At 35.5% G+C, this 19,538-nt stretch overlaps 2 protein-coding genes and 1 long non-coding RNA gene across 5 annotated transcripts; 2 read left to right on the forward strand and 1 right to left on the reverse strand.

Annotated features, from left to right (window-relative positions):
* Positions 1-22: 22 nt before the first annotated feature.
* EMB2777 (Sas10/U3 ribonucleoprotein (Utp) family protein) lies at positions 23-6,571 on the forward strand. Of its 3 annotated transcripts, none has more exons than XM_089720795.1 (16): positions 23-181; positions 310-432; positions 576-693; positions 1,240-1,379; positions 1,617-1,763; positions 1,896-2,014; positions 2,760-2,847; positions 3,071-3,250; positions 3,794-3,979; positions 4,060-4,137; positions 4,369-4,508; positions 4,587-4,728; positions 5,293-5,549; positions 5,786-5,846; positions 5,937-6,005; positions 6,107-6,571. In XM_089720795.1, the coding sequence occupies exons 2-16, from the start codon at positions 346-348 to the stop codon at positions 6,230-6,232; spliced, it is 1,938 nt and encodes a 645-aa protein (XP_089576921.1). In that variant the 5' UTR covers positions 23-181; positions 310-345; the 3' UTR covers positions 6,233-6,571. The 3 variants fall into 3 exon arrangements, with proteins under 3 accessions (XP_089576921.1, XP_012065071.1, XP_012065072.1); XM_012209681.4 differs by having other exon boundaries at positions 310-404; XM_012209682.4 differs by lacking the exon at positions 4,060-4,137 and having other exon boundaries at positions 310-404.
* A 329-nt stretch (positions 6,572-6,900) lies between these two features.
* LOC110008828 (uncharacterized) lies at positions 6,901-8,650 on the reverse strand. Its single transcript, XR_002283627.3, has 2 exons — positions 7,938-8,650; positions 6,901-7,593 (listed from the first exon to the last, which is right to left on the reverse strand). It is a non-coding gene; the product is annotated as an uncharacterized LOC110008828 (long non-coding RNA).
* Positions 8,651-8,932: 282 nt separating this feature from the next.
* Positions 8,933-9,851, forward strand: LOC105628281 (uncharacterized). Its single transcript, XM_012209680.4, has one exon. The coding sequence runs from the start codon at positions 9,055-9,057 to the stop codon at positions 9,763-9,765; it is 711 nt and encodes a 236-aa protein (XP_012065070.2). The 5' UTR covers positions 8,933-9,054; the 3' UTR covers positions 9,766-9,851.
* Positions 9,852-19,538: the final 9,687 nt, after the last annotated feature.

Genomic DNA, 19,538 nt, shown 5'->3' on the forward strand with positions numbered 1-19,538 from the left:
CCAAATCCAACCATTTAAACCCTAACTGTCTGATTGCCGGGAGGGTTTTGGCAATTTTAGAGACTGTTAACAATGGCGAAGAGAGGAAGGCATCAAACGAAGGTGGATAACAGAAATCATAAGCGAATTTCTCGTGGCGAATATGTTGACCCGCAAGATATGGACGATGATATCGATACTTGTTAGTAAATCTTTCATTTTGTTTTTTCATCATTTACCTGTTTTTGTGCTTTTTTTATTATTTTATATTTGTTGAATTTAAATTATGGATTTTGAGACTTTTTCTTGGTGGTTTTTGGATGCTTGTAGTTCATAAACAGCGGGATATTATTCCACTTGATATAAATGATGATAGTGAGGAGGAATCAATTGAGGATGAGGAGGAACCCGTTTTGGATTATGAGGTCTTGGTTTGACCATAATTTTCATATTGTAATACATTTTTAGCAACTTTTTTACAATTTGCTTTTTTGGTTAATATGTTCTTAGTCTTAATGGTAGGCGAATTATTTTTATTTACTATATGTTCGTGTGTTTTTGGGATTAATCTTAGTAGCAAGTAATACTAATTGCAGGATATCAATGATGATGATGATGATGATGATGATGATGATGGCGAAGATGCTGGTGATGATGAAGATGGAGATGATGATGATGATGATGATGAAGATGAGAAAGGATTAGCTGCAAAAAGTGAGAGAACTAATTTAAAATATTTCAATTTTTTTTTAGTGAATAAATTATGAAAATAAACATAAATTCTTTTGTATTGATCAAATTTTTTCTGAAATGAAATTATACTATTGATTTTGCATAAATCAATTTTCTTAAACTACTAGATGTGTTGGTTGAGGTAATCGATCAGAACTATTATTAACACTTAACTGTTCAGATCAGTACCTGAGCTAATGAGTTTGGTTGAGTAAAATTTTAGCTGCTTTTAGTTATTTGGGACTCTGATAACTGATAACATCTTCAGTTTCTATTTGGTGTTTCTATTGAATAGCTTTTTGTTGTTTAATAGTTAGACAAATTGTTGCCAATGAAACTTTTTTTGCCTTTTTTGATAAAGTTAGCCTCTCTCTCTCTCTCTCTCTCTCTCTCTCTCTCTCTCTCTCTTTAATGTTTAAAAGGTTTTTCTTTTACTTATGAGTATGATTCTGTCAAGTATAATTTTCTCTTGTTATTTTTCATTTGTGCTTGGTAAATTTTTAGCGAACTTATCACTTTTGATTTCAGTCAGAAGGCAAAGGAAATATATCCGAGAAAAGTTTGGTGCATTGGATGATGAAATAGATGGCGATGAGGAAGAAAAGGAGGAAAACAAGGAAATATGGGGTGGGAAAAAGGGCCAGTATTATGGTGGTCGTGAATATGAGGTGAGGATAAATGCTAAGATGCCATATTGATATCTCCTTCCCTTCCCTTTCCCCCTCCAATTCCTCTTTAATTTGCCTGTAGCTAACTCATGTTTCCACATGAAATCATATGAATAAATAGTTTTATGTGTTCATATAATCTGTTTTTCCTTTTTTGTTTAATTGAAAGAACTTTGATGTGCTGATGTTGCTTCAAAATAGGAATGTTTTAATGTATTGTTCGGTTTCACTTTGTAGATGGAATCAAGTGATGATGAGGCTTATAAAGAAGAAGAAGAAGAGATTTTGAGGATACAGAGGAAAAAGGCAGGTTTTTTTAAAGCTGAAGACTATGGCCTTGAAAATGTTGGTGAAGACGAGACTGATAAAGAGTTAACATTGAAGGTGAACTTCTTCTCGTGTATCTTGTTAATTTGTTGTTACTGGAACAAATTTGATTATGAGTTTCATTCACTCAAAGAGGAGTAAGTATGATAACTTTCTATTTGCACAAATTTGATTTTATTGATGGTGTAGGAAACTTCTGTTAAAGGTTCATTGATCCAAGAAGTAATGGATAACGTGGATACGTTTGAGGAGCTGAAAAAAAAATTGAATTCTTTGTCTAGAGAGGAGAAAATGAACGTTGTCTACAGGTAAACTTAAATATTTTTTTTCTTTCTGTTTATATATTCATACATTCTTTCGTTATTTCTTTACTTTGTGATTTTACAAGGTTACATCTATGATGGCTCCTCCCTATCATAATAAGACAAAATAATGGATGTGCCACATGTGGAGGGTGGGCACATAGTCGATTTCTATTGTTTCACATAACTATATGTTTCTTGACATGATGGAGACAAAGAAATGGAGATGACATTTAAACAAACAAGGAAAGATGACAGTAGGACCATGCTAATTCCAAGTAATCAGTAGTAAAGTAGAAAGAGATAACTTATAGGAAAGTTAAAGCCCCCAACAACAGGCACACAGTAGGAGCACGTGGGCAAAGAGTGAAATCATTATTCAAGAAACCTGTATCCCCTCTCTTTGAAGGCCACCAAGGGCAAATGTTGGCTATATAAATGATGGGAAATAGTTACGGTTGACTGCATAGTAAGCATAGGTTTTCTTTTACACTGTTGGCGATGGAGTAGCCTTCTAGTTTTCCGTGCATTCTGAGTATGTGATTATTTTTGGCAGTGCTAGATGTCATTGCCTTGTAATTGTTGTTCTTACATAAGGCAGGCTGGTATGCATTACATATGCTCATAATATATTTATGCTTTTTTTTCTGATTTTCCAGCATAGTGCTTTTCATTTCATGTTTTACATATGCTTTCTGTTCTCCGTTCAACTGCGAGGTTTTCTTATGTTAGCTATTGTTTCTTGCTACAGCTCTGCGCCAGAATTAATAGGTTTGCTTTCTGAGCTAAATGATGCACTTGAACAGCTTGAAAGCAGAGTTAATCCACTTTTAGCAAAGGTAATCTTCTTTTTTTCTTTTCCTTCATTAAGCTTCCATCTTTTTACTTTTCTTGTTTCTATTAATATACTGGAGCTAGAAAACTGAGTTTCTGATTCCTTTTTCATTTTTACTCTTTATCATGACATTTGTTTTCTACCATATTGTGTGCTTACCTTGGGAATTGCTGCATTCTATTGATGCTATTATGATCAGCAAAATAATACTTTTAGTCCTTCTGCAGGTTAATATGGCTGGAGTCACTTTGAAAGGTGGAAAGCGCTATTTGGAGGTGCAGCAGCTTCTTTTATTGGCATACTGCCAAGCCATAACTTTCTATCTTCTTCTCAAATCTGAAGGGCAGTCAGTTCGTGATCATCCTGTCATAGCCCGTCTTGTAGAGATCAAGGGCTTATTAGATAAGGTATTCTGTTCATTTTGGAAAAAATAAATTGGTTATTCAGTTCTTATGTAAATTTGAATTGATTTTTCTTTTTCAGATATGTGTTTTTGTGTTGACAAGTGTGACATGCATCATGCATGGCAATGTTGCATGCATTCATTTCTGAGGAATAACTGGCATGCAGAATCTCTCTTTATAGGACTATACTTTTCCATTTTACAACACTGGGGCAAACTTTTATCTGAATCAAAGATGTTAAGGGGAATGCGCATGAGCTATTGATGCTTAAATTCTTAGCTAGAAATCCCAATTGTAAATTGGTATTTAATTACTAAAATTTTTTAGCTTTCCTAAAGGCCTCTTAAAATCTTCACTCTGCATATTTGATGAAGCTATAATTTCCTGAGAAAACAATGTAATGTCATAGTTGCACCTGATAGTAGATGACCATTTAACTAGTGTTGCCAAATTGATTGTTTTATATAGGAGTGGGTGTAGACTGTATTTATTCAATAGGTTTCTCTCACATCTTACAATTTCCCAAGTCTGTGTTACGTTCAACAGATGAAACAACTTGATGGGAATCTTTCATCACAACTAGAGGAAATGCTGAATGAAAATCACGAGGCTGAAGCAGGTGAAAATAAAGTCACTGAGAATGCCGCAACTGCTTCCATATCTGTATCTGTCGGGAAAGGTCACAACTCTTCTCTTGCCACAGCTGAAGCTGATGCACAAGAACCGGCAGAGGTCCTACAAAATGCAATCCTTCGTTTATCATCTTTTCACGTTTGTTCTTTTTAAGTTGAGTTTTCATGGTTATATTACAGCCTTCTGGCACGTCTGAATTGTTGAAAGCAGAATTTTCAAGGGAACGAGAGAATAAAGAGAAGAAACATAAACATAAGGTGGAGTCAAATATGTTCCAGATACTCCCTCCCTATTCTTGTCAACCACTGACAGGGCTGTGGGTCATGGATTCCACTATGGGACTTGGACTTGACATCTCAATATTTGAAGGCTCAAGTGCAAACCATTGATAGAATTATATGTGTCATTTTGTTCATTGTTACTGCTTCTGCTGCTGCAATAATTGGTAACACTACTAATGGCTAATGTCGTACTCTTGAAATTGGCAGACTGATCAAGTCGGTGTACAAAGTATGGAAATGTTAAAAGTGAGAGCTGCACTTGAAGAAAAATTGAAGCAGAAGGGAGTTTTTAGTTCCATTGCTCCAAAGCTTGATAAAGCTCGGAAGCATCCAAAATCAGTGAATGGGTACTGTTTCACTTCTTTTCTAATTTATTTTACTTTTGACCTTGTATGGACTAACTTATACACATTGGAATTGGACAGACAACTTGAAACACATGATGATTTTGATGACGATGCTTTGCATATTGAGAGAGGCAATCATGGATTAAGCAATGGACAAACAAGCCTGCTGGGTTTAAGTAAACTCTCGCAACTTGTTTCTGTTAAACAAAATAAATCAAAGGTATGCATTATCAAATTTGATGTGTCACCTTATTTACAAACAATGTGAACCTGGTTTTTCAATGTATTTCAGCTGCATACAAGTACAATAGTTATTGCCTCCAAATGTCAAACTTGTTTATAGGAGTTTGACTTCAATCTCCAGCCCTCTTCCTTTTGTAGTTGGCTTTGGCATGTTTAAATGTATGAGAGGTCAAATGTTTTGGAGTATTTTTTGCTTCTTCTTCTTCTTGTTGTTTTCCTTCAAACTATTCAAGTTTGATATCCATGCTGGAGCTGGAATTTAGGAGTTGCTGCTTTCTTTAGGGCTTTATTACAATAGTTATTGTTTCAATGAGCAAACAATTCCTGCCACAAGGTTGGAGGGGGGGGGGGGGGGGGGGCAATTTTCATAAAAACAGGGGAAAGAAGTAAGTGAAATGGGACAGAGGGCAATTTTGTCCAAATAAAAATCGTATCACTATCATTAACTATAGCAGCTCTGGAAGTATAGTACCCTTGATATTTTGCTGCAATGTTTTAGATCACATTTATAAGCTTTTTCTTTTTACCACGTTTTGACCAGGTCATTTCTGGTGATGATGATTTACCTAAGAGAGATGATATTGGAGAAAGAAGAAGGAAACATGAGCTTCGAGTGTTGACAAGTGCTGGAGTTAAGTCTGAGGATGATGCTGAGCATGAACCTGGCACACCTGAGAGTTATGAAGCCTCCGACATGGAGGAGGATGGTGATGAAGAAGTTTCAGAAGATGAATTCTACAAAGAAATACAACTAAAGAAGGAAGCAAAAGATGCTGCCAAAGCTAAAAACTACACAAGGTAATATGATAGCCATGATGTATTGGTCTACAAATGTTTGCTTATGAGGCATGATCAGATGCATCCAGGTTACTTTTGCATTTTACATTTGGATGGATGGGTGGTTTATGTCAGTTTCCTACTTAGGTTATTAAAATCTCTGTTTTAACTTACATTAAAAACCTTAAGTTTCTTGCCTGTGCTTTTAAGTTTAGACTTGGTAAAGTAATCACTCTATATATGTGCCTTTTATCCAGGACCTCTGCAGTTCCATCTTTGCCTGAAACTGTGGATGGAAAACGACAAATCACTCGTCAGGTGGGAACAATTATTTTCTCTGTACTGTCTCCATCATTCCCTGCCTTGATCAAACTTTGAGATTTTTCTTTTTTTTTTAACAAATGCCAGATTGAGAAGAACAGAGGTCTTACTCGTCCAAGGAGAAAAGACATGAAAAATCCAAGGAAGAAATACAGGGTAATTTGATAACTTCATTCTTGTAAATTTCTTTGATAGGCGACTTAATATTTAATTATGAATTCACATCTCTCTCTCTCTCTCTCTCTCTCTCTCTCTAGACAAAGCATGATAAACAAAAGAAACGACGGCAAGGCCAAGTACAGAAGATTAAGAAACCTACTGGTTCTTATGGTGGTGAAACAACTGGAATCAATGCATCAATCAGTCGAAGCGTTAGATTTTGAAATCGAGTTCTCTGTTGCTTTTGATCAGCTCATTCTGCTCAACAATCAGAAAATGTGTTGGATGATGTCTAATAGCGGCGTTGCTTCTGATCAACCAATTCTGTTCAACATGACCAGATTTTAAGGAAAAGCCGACTTGGGTGGTTTCAGTTGCAGTTGCCATGTACCAGAACCCTTTAAAATCATAAGTTTGTGTTATGATATCAGATTATTTACTTATGTCAAAGCTCCAAAAATGGGTATGGAAATTTTGTTTCACTATGTTCTTGTCTACTTAAATTTAAGACAAAAGTAATTGAACTTTATCATATCCATACCTAGAAGACTTTTTCTTCCCAAGTATCAATATCTGGTGTTTAGGATTTAATTCATGCCCATTTACGAACCCATTTTTTCACCATGGACGCTTGTGAATAATACTTTGAGTTTTCCAATTTTTCTTGTGGGGTAATTTTGGCGGACACGAAATCTTGAGCATATACATATAGGCACTCCATAAGTTTAAGGGAGACAGGATGATGCTCTCAGCCACATTTCAGCAAACAAGTTCTCAGCAATCAGGAAAGGAAAACGCAAGGCATGGAATATCAGTTCCGACAAACACAAACTACTTGTTACAAAAATTAAACCAAAAAAAAAAAAAAAAAAAAAAAAAAAAAAAACAACCATAATCTAAAAGTTTGATTCTTTAAGAGGAAAATTTAAAGTTAATATTTACATTACACAGCGTAAGACAAACACAAACTACTTGTCACAAAAATTAAACCAAAAAAAAAAAACAACCATAATCTAAAAGTTTGATTCTTTAAGAGGAAAATTAAAGTTAATATTTACATTACACAGCGTATGCTAAATTTCTACTGCGCTTCGTTCATTCTACTTCTGTTCTTCCATGACTTGCTTTGCAGGGGGAACCCAATTGAGCCCATCCAAAACCAAAGCGTAAAAAAGTATAGATAAAGCTAAAGCCATGGAAATCATTGAGTAGTACCTGCAAAATTTAGCAATATTAAGCTTGTGCTTATTTTCAATCATCAAATAGCAAAACGAACCCGAGAAAGAAAATATTGTGCAAATCACGAAGGCATGAAATATTGAAGTGTGGCCTTTGAAGATGACGGTCGGAACTAAATTTCCATTAATGGATTCTTGAGGAAGTATACTTATTATTATGCCTATCATGAAAGAAGCCGATAAGATAATCTTCATCTGCTTTGTTTGCCCTTCTGCGTTTTGCGATTTCTGTGGTGGAGGGATTTTCGACATGGTGGCGGCGTTTGATCAGACTATAGCAGATGCGCGGTGGTGCCGATTTTTTGGTGGCTGACTTTGCGAGATGTGAATTTATGATTATTCGAGACCTAAAATATCACCATAGGGGTATCATCGTAATATCAAAAATTCCTGTCAGTATGAGATGACAGATTTGCCGATTTGGGATTCCTTCTCTTATGAGATAGAAATAAGAAAACAACATAAAACAGACAAACAGAGATGGAGAGTTATAGGGAACAAAAATAAATTGGAGGGATAAAAATAAATACAGAACTTGAATCAGATTCCAAGAAATTGAATCTTGGTAAATGCTTGACTGCTAAAACTACTAAGCTCATAGGCAAGAAGAAAAAAACTGATACTAATATCAACAAAGAAAAAGAAAATTGAAGTTAATAAATCAATAAGGTTTTATTATGAGGAAACTTACGTATTACAACCAAAAGTATATGGCTAGATAATAGCCTTACATGAAGAAGAATTAGATCTTCAAGTTAGTCTTCCTTGATGCATAACTCAGTTGAAACTGGATAAAGAAATTGCATATGCAAGAATTGCCCCAGCAAGCGCCATGGAAATCACAGATAAATACCAGCAGATCTGCCTCACAAGCTTTGTCTCTTTCTCAATCATTAAAGCGATAAATGAACTGCTGAAGGCTAAAACAAGAGACATGGCAAACGCATGGAAGGTATTCGATGGAAGTCTTCTGAAAATAATTGATGGAATTCGGTTTCCGTTCTTATAGTCAAATGGAAGAAGCGATAGAATATTTGCAGATATGAAGCAAGTAGAGATGATAAGTTTCATTATGTTTTGTTGTTTGACAGTAGAGGTGGAAGAAGATAGTTTGGGAATGGGAGGGAAGTCTGACGAGAGAGACGCCATCTTCTTTTCTTGAAGCTCCATTGGACATGGAAGTGAGAGAAATGAGCGGACTTATTTCCTTACGAAAATGTCCACGTATTATTATTATTATTATTATTATTTCCTTCAACCTTCTTCCTTGAAAGCTGAGAGTTGAAATTGGAGACTAGTTTATTGTAAATTCCGGTCATGTTCCTATCAAAATGACAAATAAAATAAAATTAGCAGGAAAACGCGTTGTTGACTCGAAATTTCTATCTTTTTTTTTTTTTGACATTGGACTTAAAATTTCTATCCATTAACAAAAAGAATTATGTTACCTAATGAGTTTGAATTATCAATTTTACATAAAAGTCATCAAAATAATATATTTCCTTTCATTTTGATAATAACAATTTACTTTTTAATTCTCTTATTATTATATAATGAAATAATAAATTTCATAGGGAGTTTAAAATTAGTGTTTTTATATAATGTTAAACATAATGTTTATGAATACACCGTGTAAAAAAAATACACCCTTAAAATACCTAAAATGGACCTTTTTTTTTTTTTCTAGTATATTTCTAACTCGTCCAATCGGCTCGTTCCAAACTTACTAACAGAAATATTGAAACTGTGTAGATCGAGGAGTCCATTATCGAACTCACTTCCTCTCTCGTAAAATTACAACATTCGATATGGAGAAGTGCTTTGAAAGCTTTGATAAAGACGGTGATGGAAAACTTTCAGCAGAGGAGCTCAGAAACTGCCTTCTTAGGGTGGGCCTGAATATCAGTATTGACGAGATCAAAAGGTCCTTGAACGTTGAAACTGACAGCAAGATCCCGATTCCAATTTCACATATTCTTCAAGTTCTCAAAGGCGATGCAGACGGTTGGTTTCAAGAATTCGGGGAAGAAGACGACGGTGATCGGACACTTTTACTGAAGGAGTGCTTCGATATCTTTGATACAAACGGTGATGGTTTCATTTCAGGAGAGGAGCTCAAAAAGTGCTTGCACAGCTTTTGCATCCCTATAGATGATGGCGAGAACAGATCATTCAGAAGGTTGCAAAACAGAAAGATCCGAATTTTACATCTTCTTGGTAAAAAGGATCCAAACTGCTCAAACATTAAGCTACGAGAAATATTCTTAGGACTCACTGGTTCTGCAAATGTTTCGTTCATTGCTTATGCTCCGAAGGTTTCCTCATCAGCTGCGCCGCCCCTGATGGATGTTATTGTGGTCGTCAACGCTATAGCTTTTCTTTTCCTCTTGCTTAGCTTTTGGCTTCGCAACAAGAAGCCAGCGGCCGCAGAGAGAATTACGGGAGCAATAGGGATTGTTGCTGCGGCGATGGTTTTCTTCTTGATAATGGGCATGTTCTTGCCTTCTGGAAGAAATTAATTAATATGCGATATCCATATCTTGAGTACTGTTTGTTAATGTGGTTTCATTTTAATATATATATACACACTCCTGATTCTTGATCATTTCTTTCTTTCTTTCTTAATTAACTAGCTCTAGATCATATCAAAATGAACTTATTTTTGATTGACATACACGGAAGAAGCATACTAGAATTTAATTAATAAGTTTTGATTGACATATATGGAAGAAGCATACTAGAATTTAATAAGTTTTGATTTACTTGTAGGTATTGATTCGGCATGTTTTCATTTCTTTATCCCTATACTTATTTTTGTTTCCTGAGCTTTAATTCTTGGAGGTTGAGCAAGATAACCCCAAAGCCATTTTGCTCGTTTAGCTTGAAATGTAGTCATAGTGAAAAATTTTTTAATTCCTTTTTTTTTTTTTCTTTTACTGTTCGAATATCAAAATAGAAATTTTTAGAATCTTTTGTATACGTTGATGTGGTTGTGATTCGAGTTCGATTGCAACTCCGTTTTTTTCTTTTTCTTTTTCATTTCCTTTTTTTTCTTAAATAATGATTTTCTGATTATTAGAGCTTTTGAGTTTTTTTTTTGGAGAAATACGTTACGTTCCCGATGGTTTGGGAAATATAATTAATTTTGATGGAATACTTTGGAAGCAAACAAAAATTATGAAATGCTATCAAAGAATGTTCGTGAATAACACAAAATATCCTAATTTTTATGTCAGTTGTCAAATAATCTTTCTGATCCTCAGAAACAACATATTAATTCTTAAGCATCATAGTGAATGCAGAGACATGAATCACATGATACATGATCGACCAGTGAGAAACCCCATTCTATAGAATGCAAGCGCATGTAATCCTCACCATCACCAAACCAATTTGTCCCTTTGGACATGAAAGCTTCTGACATAAAGTTTTCACGCTTTTCCGATCAAAAGGTTTGAAGAACAATTTTAGACGTATCACATCAAAATTAACCACTTTCGCTCACTAGACCCCATGGAGACCATGAGATAAGGTCAACTTACCCAACAGCTATGGCATGCATCCAACAATACAAGTCTTTAACAAAAATTCCGTTAAACTGCATATGTGCAAAATATGTGCCAACAAATACATGCAATAAAAGTTTACAATAGTGTACATAATAGACACACAGATGCGGAGAGAGAAGGATAATCACCTAAAAAAAAGCGCAAAATGCCTAAGCATAATTAACACAAAACAAGGTATAAGTAAGAACTCAACCATTTTGGCAGTCACAAGCAGAAAGTTAACGCAGTATATAGGATTGAATGGTAAAAGTTTCTCTGCTTAATTCTTTAGGATTGAAGGATACATGTCCCTTTTCGGTTCCATCCGACAGCATTGTAAGGGCCTGTTCCAAGCTCCAATAGAGGATTGCACTTCTTGTCAAACAATGTCGCACTTGCAGGCACAACTGAAATTAGATCAAGGGAAGCACAAATTACGAATTGCTACCAAAGAATGTTTGTGAATAAACAAATATCCTAATTTTTATTTAAGTTGTGAAATAACCTGTAAAAGAACCACTAATATTGATTTCCAGACTCAAGGAAATCAAAAGTTTTGTGATATAATCAACAGAAACAACATATTAATTCTTAAGCATCATAGTGAATCCAGAGACTTGAATCACATGATACATGTTCATGACAATAGGATCCACCAGTGAAAAACTCCATTTCTCAGAATGCAAGTACAAGGAGTCCTCACCATCACCAAATGAATTTGTCCCTTGGACAAGAAGCTTCTCACCTAAAGTTTTTCGCACTTTTCCAATCAAAAGGTTTCGAAAACAATTTTAGATAGTATAACATCAATATCAACCACTTTTGCTATTTCCAGCCAACCATATTTTCCCAGGCCCCATGGACGGAGATATTCTCTCTAGATGCCCTCAAGCGCTCAACTTACCCAACAGCTATGACTTGCATCCAACAGTACAAATCTTTTGCAGAACTTCTGTTAAACTGCATCTGTGCAAAATACATGCCAACAAATACATGCAACAAATTGTACATAGTGTACATACATAGACATAAATAAATACACAGATGCGGAGAGAGAAGGATACATCCATAAACAACAGTAAAATGTGAACCAGAATATGACCACTGGACATCATGAATGGGTCCCTCCTTGCCTGTCAATAAATCCAACAGTCAGAAGCTGCCTGTAATCAGAATAAGTCAACAGTTAAGCCAGAACATACGAAGAGATACGAGCCCTTCATGGGTTCCATCAGTGGTAAGGTTGTTCAGCTTGGACTCCCCATTATAAGTGTGATTTGTCTTGTCAACATCTGACTGCACCACAACAAGAAGCCCAGTGGAACACTGATCCTAATTCAATTGCGCTGTAGAACATCAAAAAAGCTTCGTCGAGCAACAGGCTGACTTTGATTCTCTTTCCTGCAGGCAAATATCTGAACACTGGCTGGACTTCCCTATACAATTAAAAAGTGATCTTATGTTTCAAAATGAAAATTGCAATCGGTACAAAAAGGTGGAGATTATCAGTTACATTTTGTGTTCTAGCTGTGAAAGAAGTAAATCATTTAGCTAATTAAAGTGAGCCACATGGAGGATTCGCCAAGTCCTCACATATGTTGACAATTTCATCCTGTGAAACTTATTATAATAAAATATTATAATAAATCCCTAATGTCCTAAGCTCAAACAATTGTAGACCATGAGTTCCTAAATTCAAACAATTGTAGATCATGAACTATCGGATCAAAATTCCCAGAATTTTGAAGTGTGAACCAAACGTGGACCTGTTTGCAGACGAATGCAAGTTATTCAGCTAAAGTTTTAGCTAATAGACTGGAATTCTGTTATTTTTTTATAACTTTAGCTAGATTCATTTAAGAGGGAATGTTCTTTCTGTTGTATAACACAATCCTTTTTCATATGATCTCATTACACACGCACACACACAGAGATATATATGATAAAAAAAAACTTTAATTGCACAAAAGCCAACAGACAATTAAGGCAATTGTCAACCAGAAGACCATCCGCTACAACCCAATACAAAAACCTATCATATCAAGGTGCTCCAAATCTGCTAACAACCAATCAAGGCAATTGTCTCTGAGGAAAGCATAACAACCAATTAAGGCAATTGTTGACAAAAAGAACACCTGAGAACCTGGTCTGCCAACAGCCAATTAAGGCAATTGTCAGCAAGAAGACCACACGCTACAGCCTAATACAAGAAAACCTATCATTTCAGGGCTGCTCTAATCTGCTAATAACCAATTAAGGCAATTGTCTGCTCAAAGAGCATCTGTAATCCGCTAACAACCAATGAAGGCAATTTTTAGCAACAAGAGCATCTGCTAAGAACCAATTATGGCGATTGTCGGCAAGAAGAGCATCTGTAGTTACAGCATCTGCTAACAACCAATAAAGGCAATTGTCGGCAAGAAGAGCATCTGCTAACGACCAATTAAGGCAATTCTCAGGGAGAAGAGCATCTGGAGTTAGAGAATCCGCTAACAACCAATAAAGGCAATTGTCGGCAAGAAGAGCATCTGCTAACAACCAATTAAGGCAATTGTCGGCGAGAAGCATCTGGAGTTACAAAATCCATTAACAACCAACGAAAGGCAATTGTCAGCAAGGCTAACAACCAATTAAGGCAATTGTTGGCAAGAAGAGCATCCGCTGACAACCAATTGAGGCAATTGTCGTCAAGAAGAGAAGAGCATCTGCTAACAACCAATTAAGGCAATTGTCGGCAAGATTAATAATAACCAACTAAACCCTTAGAAAAGGGTAGAAGCAAATTTCCGAAGTAACAAAGCTGACCCGCACATTTTGCACAATTAAACCATCAGCAAAGAGTATAAGCAAATTGCACAAGCAACAAGGCTGACCCACAAGTTTAGCGGATCATCCAAGAACATACTCATGGATGTTATAAAACCAACAGCAGCTCCAGCACATGCAAGTCTAGTCAATATCCAACTTGCAAGACCAGTGTCTTGTCTGGACATCAAGGTACGGATAAATGCAGAACCAAAGCCAACAATAATACTTATTGCTGAGACGACTAGTAGAATTTTTCGATTGTGTGATAGATCTTCACCATGCCAACCTGTTAACAAACTGCCAGATACATTGGCAGAAGCAAGATTCATACTTTTCAAATCTATCCCAGTTTCATTAAGTATTCTTAGTGATGGAGGTCCATCTAGCCTGGCTAGACTTGGGCCTTGGTCTTGAGTCCATTAGTGAAGTTGACGAAGACAATCCAAGTGAAGATGGGCTTAATGGGAGTGACATGTTCAATCTAAAGCTACAGCTCCTTTTAGGGCCATTTGGGTTCCTTCAAACCATCATCTTTGAAGACAACAATCAAGAAGCACTTGGTTGATCATTGACCATGAATTCCAGCTCATTTGTGTTGTTTTCAAAGTTAGTTGGTGTCCTTTGAATTGTGTCTTTGAATGAGTTATTTTCAAACTTAGTTAGGTGTCCTTTGAATTATGTCTTTGAATGAGTTGTTTTCAACCTAGTTAGGTGTATCTTTGAATGTGTTGTTTTCAACCTAGTTAGGTGTCCTTTGAAATTGTGTCTTTTGAAATTATGTCTTTGAACAACACATTCAAAGAAGTTTATGGCTATCTCTTATTTCCCTATATAAATGGATTTTGTGTACTTTGAAAAATAAAAGATATTTGGAATAACAAGAAAGTGTTAATCACATTTGGGTTTAATTAGTTTCCAAAAACTATTGGGTTTTGTTTGTTTCCAAAAACAATCATCTATCTTTTTTTTTTTTTTTTAAGGTACTGTAGCACGGATGCTTCTGAGTTCCTGTAGCAAGTTACTGTAGCACTCGTGTTTCTCTATCAAAACCATAGCCCTTTCCACCACGCTATCAGTTGGTATCAGAGCCAACAATCTTACCTTCTTTCCCTTTCATTTATTTTCATAGTTATACTCAATAACCAACAAACATCTCTTAATAAAGACAAACAAGTCATGTCAGAAGATCAAGATCTAGCCTCAGCAATTGAGAAAATGAGGTTGGACATGGAAGTTCTTAAGGCCAAGAATGAAGCCTTAGAAACACTTATCCAAAATACTCCCCCAAATACCCGAAATCCTCATAAAGAGGAACTGACTAATGAAGATTTCAATGGAGAGGACCAGCACCTTATGTTGGGACGTGGAGGTTTTAGAGGAAGAGGGAGAGGACTGTTTCATGGAGGACTTGGCCAAGGGGGAAGGCGTTTGCTAGCACCCATCCGTGTTGAAAGACGAGAAGAATCTTTCAACTATAAAATCGAATTACCTGAATTTCATGGTAAAATCGATGCTGATGCCTATCTTGAATGGATATACTCAATGGAGAGATCCTTTGAACTGAGGGAGGTGTCCGAAGATAAAAGAATGAAGCTTGCTGCTATGAAGTTGAAGGGATATGCTGCCCTTTGGTGGGATAATCTACAAAAGCGAAGAATGAGGGAAGGGAGACCTCATATTACTCAATGGGATATGATGAAAGAAGAGATGGATGCGGTGTTCTTACCACCCCATTATCGACAAAAAATGATTGAGCAAATGTTGAGCCTCAAACAAGACACTAAAACCGTGGAACAATACACCATGGAATTTGAGGAATTTTTGTTGAAGTGTGAGGTCGAGGAGACTGAGGAGCTGATCATGGGTCGTTTTCTCCAAGGCTTGCGTTTTGACATCCAAGACATGGTAAGCTTCTACCCTTATAAATCTCTTATTGAATTAAAGAGATTAGCATTGAGAAGTGAGACAAGTTTGAAGCATTCGCACCAAAACAAAACCAGTACCGCACCTTCTAACTACAAACCGAGCTCTAGTAGCCCCCATTCTGCCCCTATCAAGACCACGTACACACCCTCACCAAAACCCCCTCTTCAAAACACTTCCAGCACACCGAGAAATATCCAATCTGCCCCACCATCCAAAGTACCTCTAAGAATGCTTTGAAATGTTTCAAATGCCAAGGGTATGGACACTTCCAATCTGAATGTCCTTCAAGGAAAGTAATGACCCTTAGAGAGATAGAAGAGATTGAGGAAGAAATATACCATGCTAATTCCGTTGCAGTAAATAATGAATTGAATGTTGATGAGGGAGCTACACTAGTTTGTGATGCAATGGAAGATGGGGAGTGTTTAGTGATGATGCGTATTCTGAATATTGAAAAGAGTGAGGAGGATTGGAGGAGGAAATCCCTGTTTTACACCAGATGTTTAACAAAGAACAAATTATGTGAAGTTATTATTGATAGTGGTGCATGTGAAAATATTGTATCCAATGAGATGGTTGCAAAGTTGGAACTTAAAATTGAGCCAATTGACACCCCTTATAGGTTAGCATGGCTGAATTCTGAGCATGAAATTGAAGTTACTAAGAAGTGTCTAGTTCCTTTTACAATTGGGCAATACATGGATGAGGTGAGCTGTCATGTTATCCCAAAAACAGCTTGTCACTTGCTTCTTGGGAGGCCTTGGTTGTATGATAAGGATGTGCAGCACCAAGGGAAGGCCAATACTTACACCTTTTTCCATAAGGGTACTACCATCTTGCTCACACCGTTAATGCCCAAAAAGCGGAAGAAGAAGAGGAGGGTCCTTACAAAATCATAGAGAAGCCAAATATAAGGAAGACACCATGTCAACTTCTGACCAAGTTGAAACTTTTCAAGAAGGGGAGAATGATGGAGGTCCATCTAGCCTACCCTTATAAGCTGTCCTAGACATGGGCCTTGGTCTTGAGTCCATTAGTGAAGTTGATGAAGATAATCCAAGTGAAGATGGGCTTAATGGGAGTGACATGTTCAATCTGAAGCTACAGCTCCTTTTAGGGCCATTTGGGTTCCTTCAAACCATCATCTTTGAAGACAACAATCAAGGAGCACTTGGTTGATCATTGACCATGAATTCCAGCTCATTTGTGTTGTTTTCAAAGTTAGTTGGTGTCCTTTGAATTGTGTCTTTGAATGAGTTATTTTCAAACTTAGTTAGGTGTCCTTTGAATTATGTCTTTGAATGAGTTGTTTTCAACCTAGTTAGGTGTATCTTTGAATGTGTTGTTTTCAACCTAGTTAGGTGTCCTTTGAAATTATGTCTTTGAACAACACATTCAAAGGAGTTTATGGCTATCTCTTATTTCCCTATATAAAGGGATTTTGTGTACTTTGAAAAATAGAAGAGATTTGAAATAACAAGAAAGTGTTAATCACATTTGGGTTTTATTAGTTTCCAAAAACTATTGGGTTTTGTTTGTTTCCAAAAACAATCATCTATCTTTTTTTTTTTTTTTTAAGGTACTGTAGCACGGATGCTTCTGAGTTCCTGTAGCAAGTTACTGTAGCACTCGTGTTTCTCTATCAAAACCATAGCCCTTTCCACCACGCCATCACTTAGTAGTCTATCGAGAGCCACTGGAGTCACTGGAGTTCTAGAGCCATGGCCATTATTTTCAATGGCAAAGGTACTAGACGTCAACTCAGCCTGATGGGCTACTACAGACAATCTCTCCTCATCTCCAGGCAATCCTGGTGCTATGGCAGAAGCACCTTGAGAATTGCCCTGCTCATCAATCTGCATAAAATCAGCATCAAATGGTAGTCAGATTTGCCAATTGATGAAAAACTGAGGCAGGGCAAAATAAAAGTAGGACTTTCAGACTACTAAATCAACCATCAAAAGAAGACATTTTATTTTCCAAAACAGATCCAAAAATCTTTGCAAGCTTCTTGTTTTTTATTAATATTGTCCTTTGCATCGAATGAACTGGAATTAAATATGGGTTTTGAGTGGGCATTATAAAAGCTACAGACAGAACAAAACATTGACTTTAATCTCATTCATGGAAAATAAAATCATGAAGTAATGAAAAAGAAAAGCAACTAAGTATTAAAATCATAAAAATAGTCTAATTCAGATCGCATACCAGTATAATTTTATCATGAGATGCTTGGTTGCCGCTCATGATGCTGTCCATGAAGAAATGAAGGAGATAAGAAAAAGGCTTAAATTTCTTTGCGATGATCTAGTAATGTTGATCGAAAAAGAAAAAGAAAATTGAAGTTAATAAATCAATAAGGTTTTATTATGAGGAAACTTACGTATTACAACCAAAAGTATATGGCTAGATAATAGCCTTACATGAAGAAGAATTTGATCTTCAAGTTGGTTTTCCTTGATGCATAACCCAGTTGAAAAATTCTCAACTGGTATTCCGAACGTTATAGAAAAATTCCTTTTTGCTTCTGAGATTGAAAGTGAAACCTATTATGTTTTACCAAACTTGGGGAAATCATTTTTAGAGTTTGTGAATGATAATGTAGAATCCTTGTTTGTTCTCACCTATGGAGGGAACGATCTGATAAAAATGGGATCCCTCCTGAGATAATGTTTCAAGTAATTATTAATAATTTAAATTCCTAGCAATTCTAGTTTAATCACTATAAGAGATTTTCAAGACAGACAAAAGAGATATGCAAAACATTTTGGAGCCATTGGATTTTTCAGAAATTCCTTTGTTCACAATGAAGAAACAATAAATTAGAATTATGTATACTCTATCTTTCAAAAATGTTTTTTGCTTTTCTTTTTATTTCTCTTTATGTTATTACAACGAAATTCTTTATAATCAATTTACATGCTTAGACATCCAATTTTTTGAAGTAACACCCAAAAATATATTTCATCAACAAAGCAGATTTGATGCTCAGAAGGTCAAATCCTCCTGCATATTTGTTTAATTTGACACTTTTTTTCACAGCATTTTGATTGGAAGACGAAAATTCCTAGCAATTCTAGTTTAATTACTATGAGAGATTTTCAAAACAATGAAAAGAGATATGCAAAACATTTTGGGGCCATTGGATTTTTCAAAAATTCCTTTGTTCACATGAAGAAACAATATATAAGAAATGAGTATATTATATATTTCAAAAATGTTTTTGCTTTTCTTTTTATTTCTCTTTACGTTATCACAGCGAAGTTGTTTATAATTAATTATATGTTTAGACATCCTTTTTTTGGAGTAACACCCAAAAAATATACTTTATCAATAAAGCAAATTTGATGCTGAGATGGTCAAATCCTCCTGTATATTTATTTAATTTGACACTTTTTTCACTGTATTTTAATTAGAAGAAGAAAATTCCTAACGATTCTAGTTTAATTACTGTAAGAGATTTTCAAAACAGTCAAAAGAGATATGCAAAATATTTTGGGGCCATTGGATTTTTCGGAAATTACTTTGTTCACAATAAAGAAACAATATATAAGAAGAAATGGTATATTCCATCTTTCAAAAATATTTTTGCTTTTCTTTTTATTTCCCTTTATGTTATCACAACGAAATTCTTTATAGTCAATTATATGCTTAGACATCCTATTTTTTTGACTAACACCCAAAAAATATACTTCATCAACAAAGCAAATTTGATGCTAAGAAGGTCAAATCCTCCTGCACATTTGTTTAATTTGGGACTTTTTTCACAGTATTTTGATTGGAAGACGAAAATTCCTAGCAATTCTAGTTTAATCAGTGTAATAGATTTTCAAGATAGTCAAAAGAGGTATGCAAAACATTTTGGGGCATTGGATTTTTCAAAAATTTCTTTGTTCACAATGAAGAAACAATATATAAGAAATAGGTATACTCCATCTTTCAAAAATGTTTTTGCTTTTCTTTTTATTTCTCTTTATGTTATCACAACGAAATTCTTTATAATCAATTAT

Source organism: Jatropha curcas, chromosome 1 (genome assembly GCF_041381405.1).
Source record: "Jatropha curcas cultivar XTBG-Jc1 chromosome 1, XTBG_Jcur_1.0, whole genome shotgun sequence".
Taxonomy (NCBI): Eukaryota; Viridiplantae; Streptophyta; class Magnoliopsida; order Malpighiales; family Euphorbiaceae; genus Jatropha; species Jatropha curcas.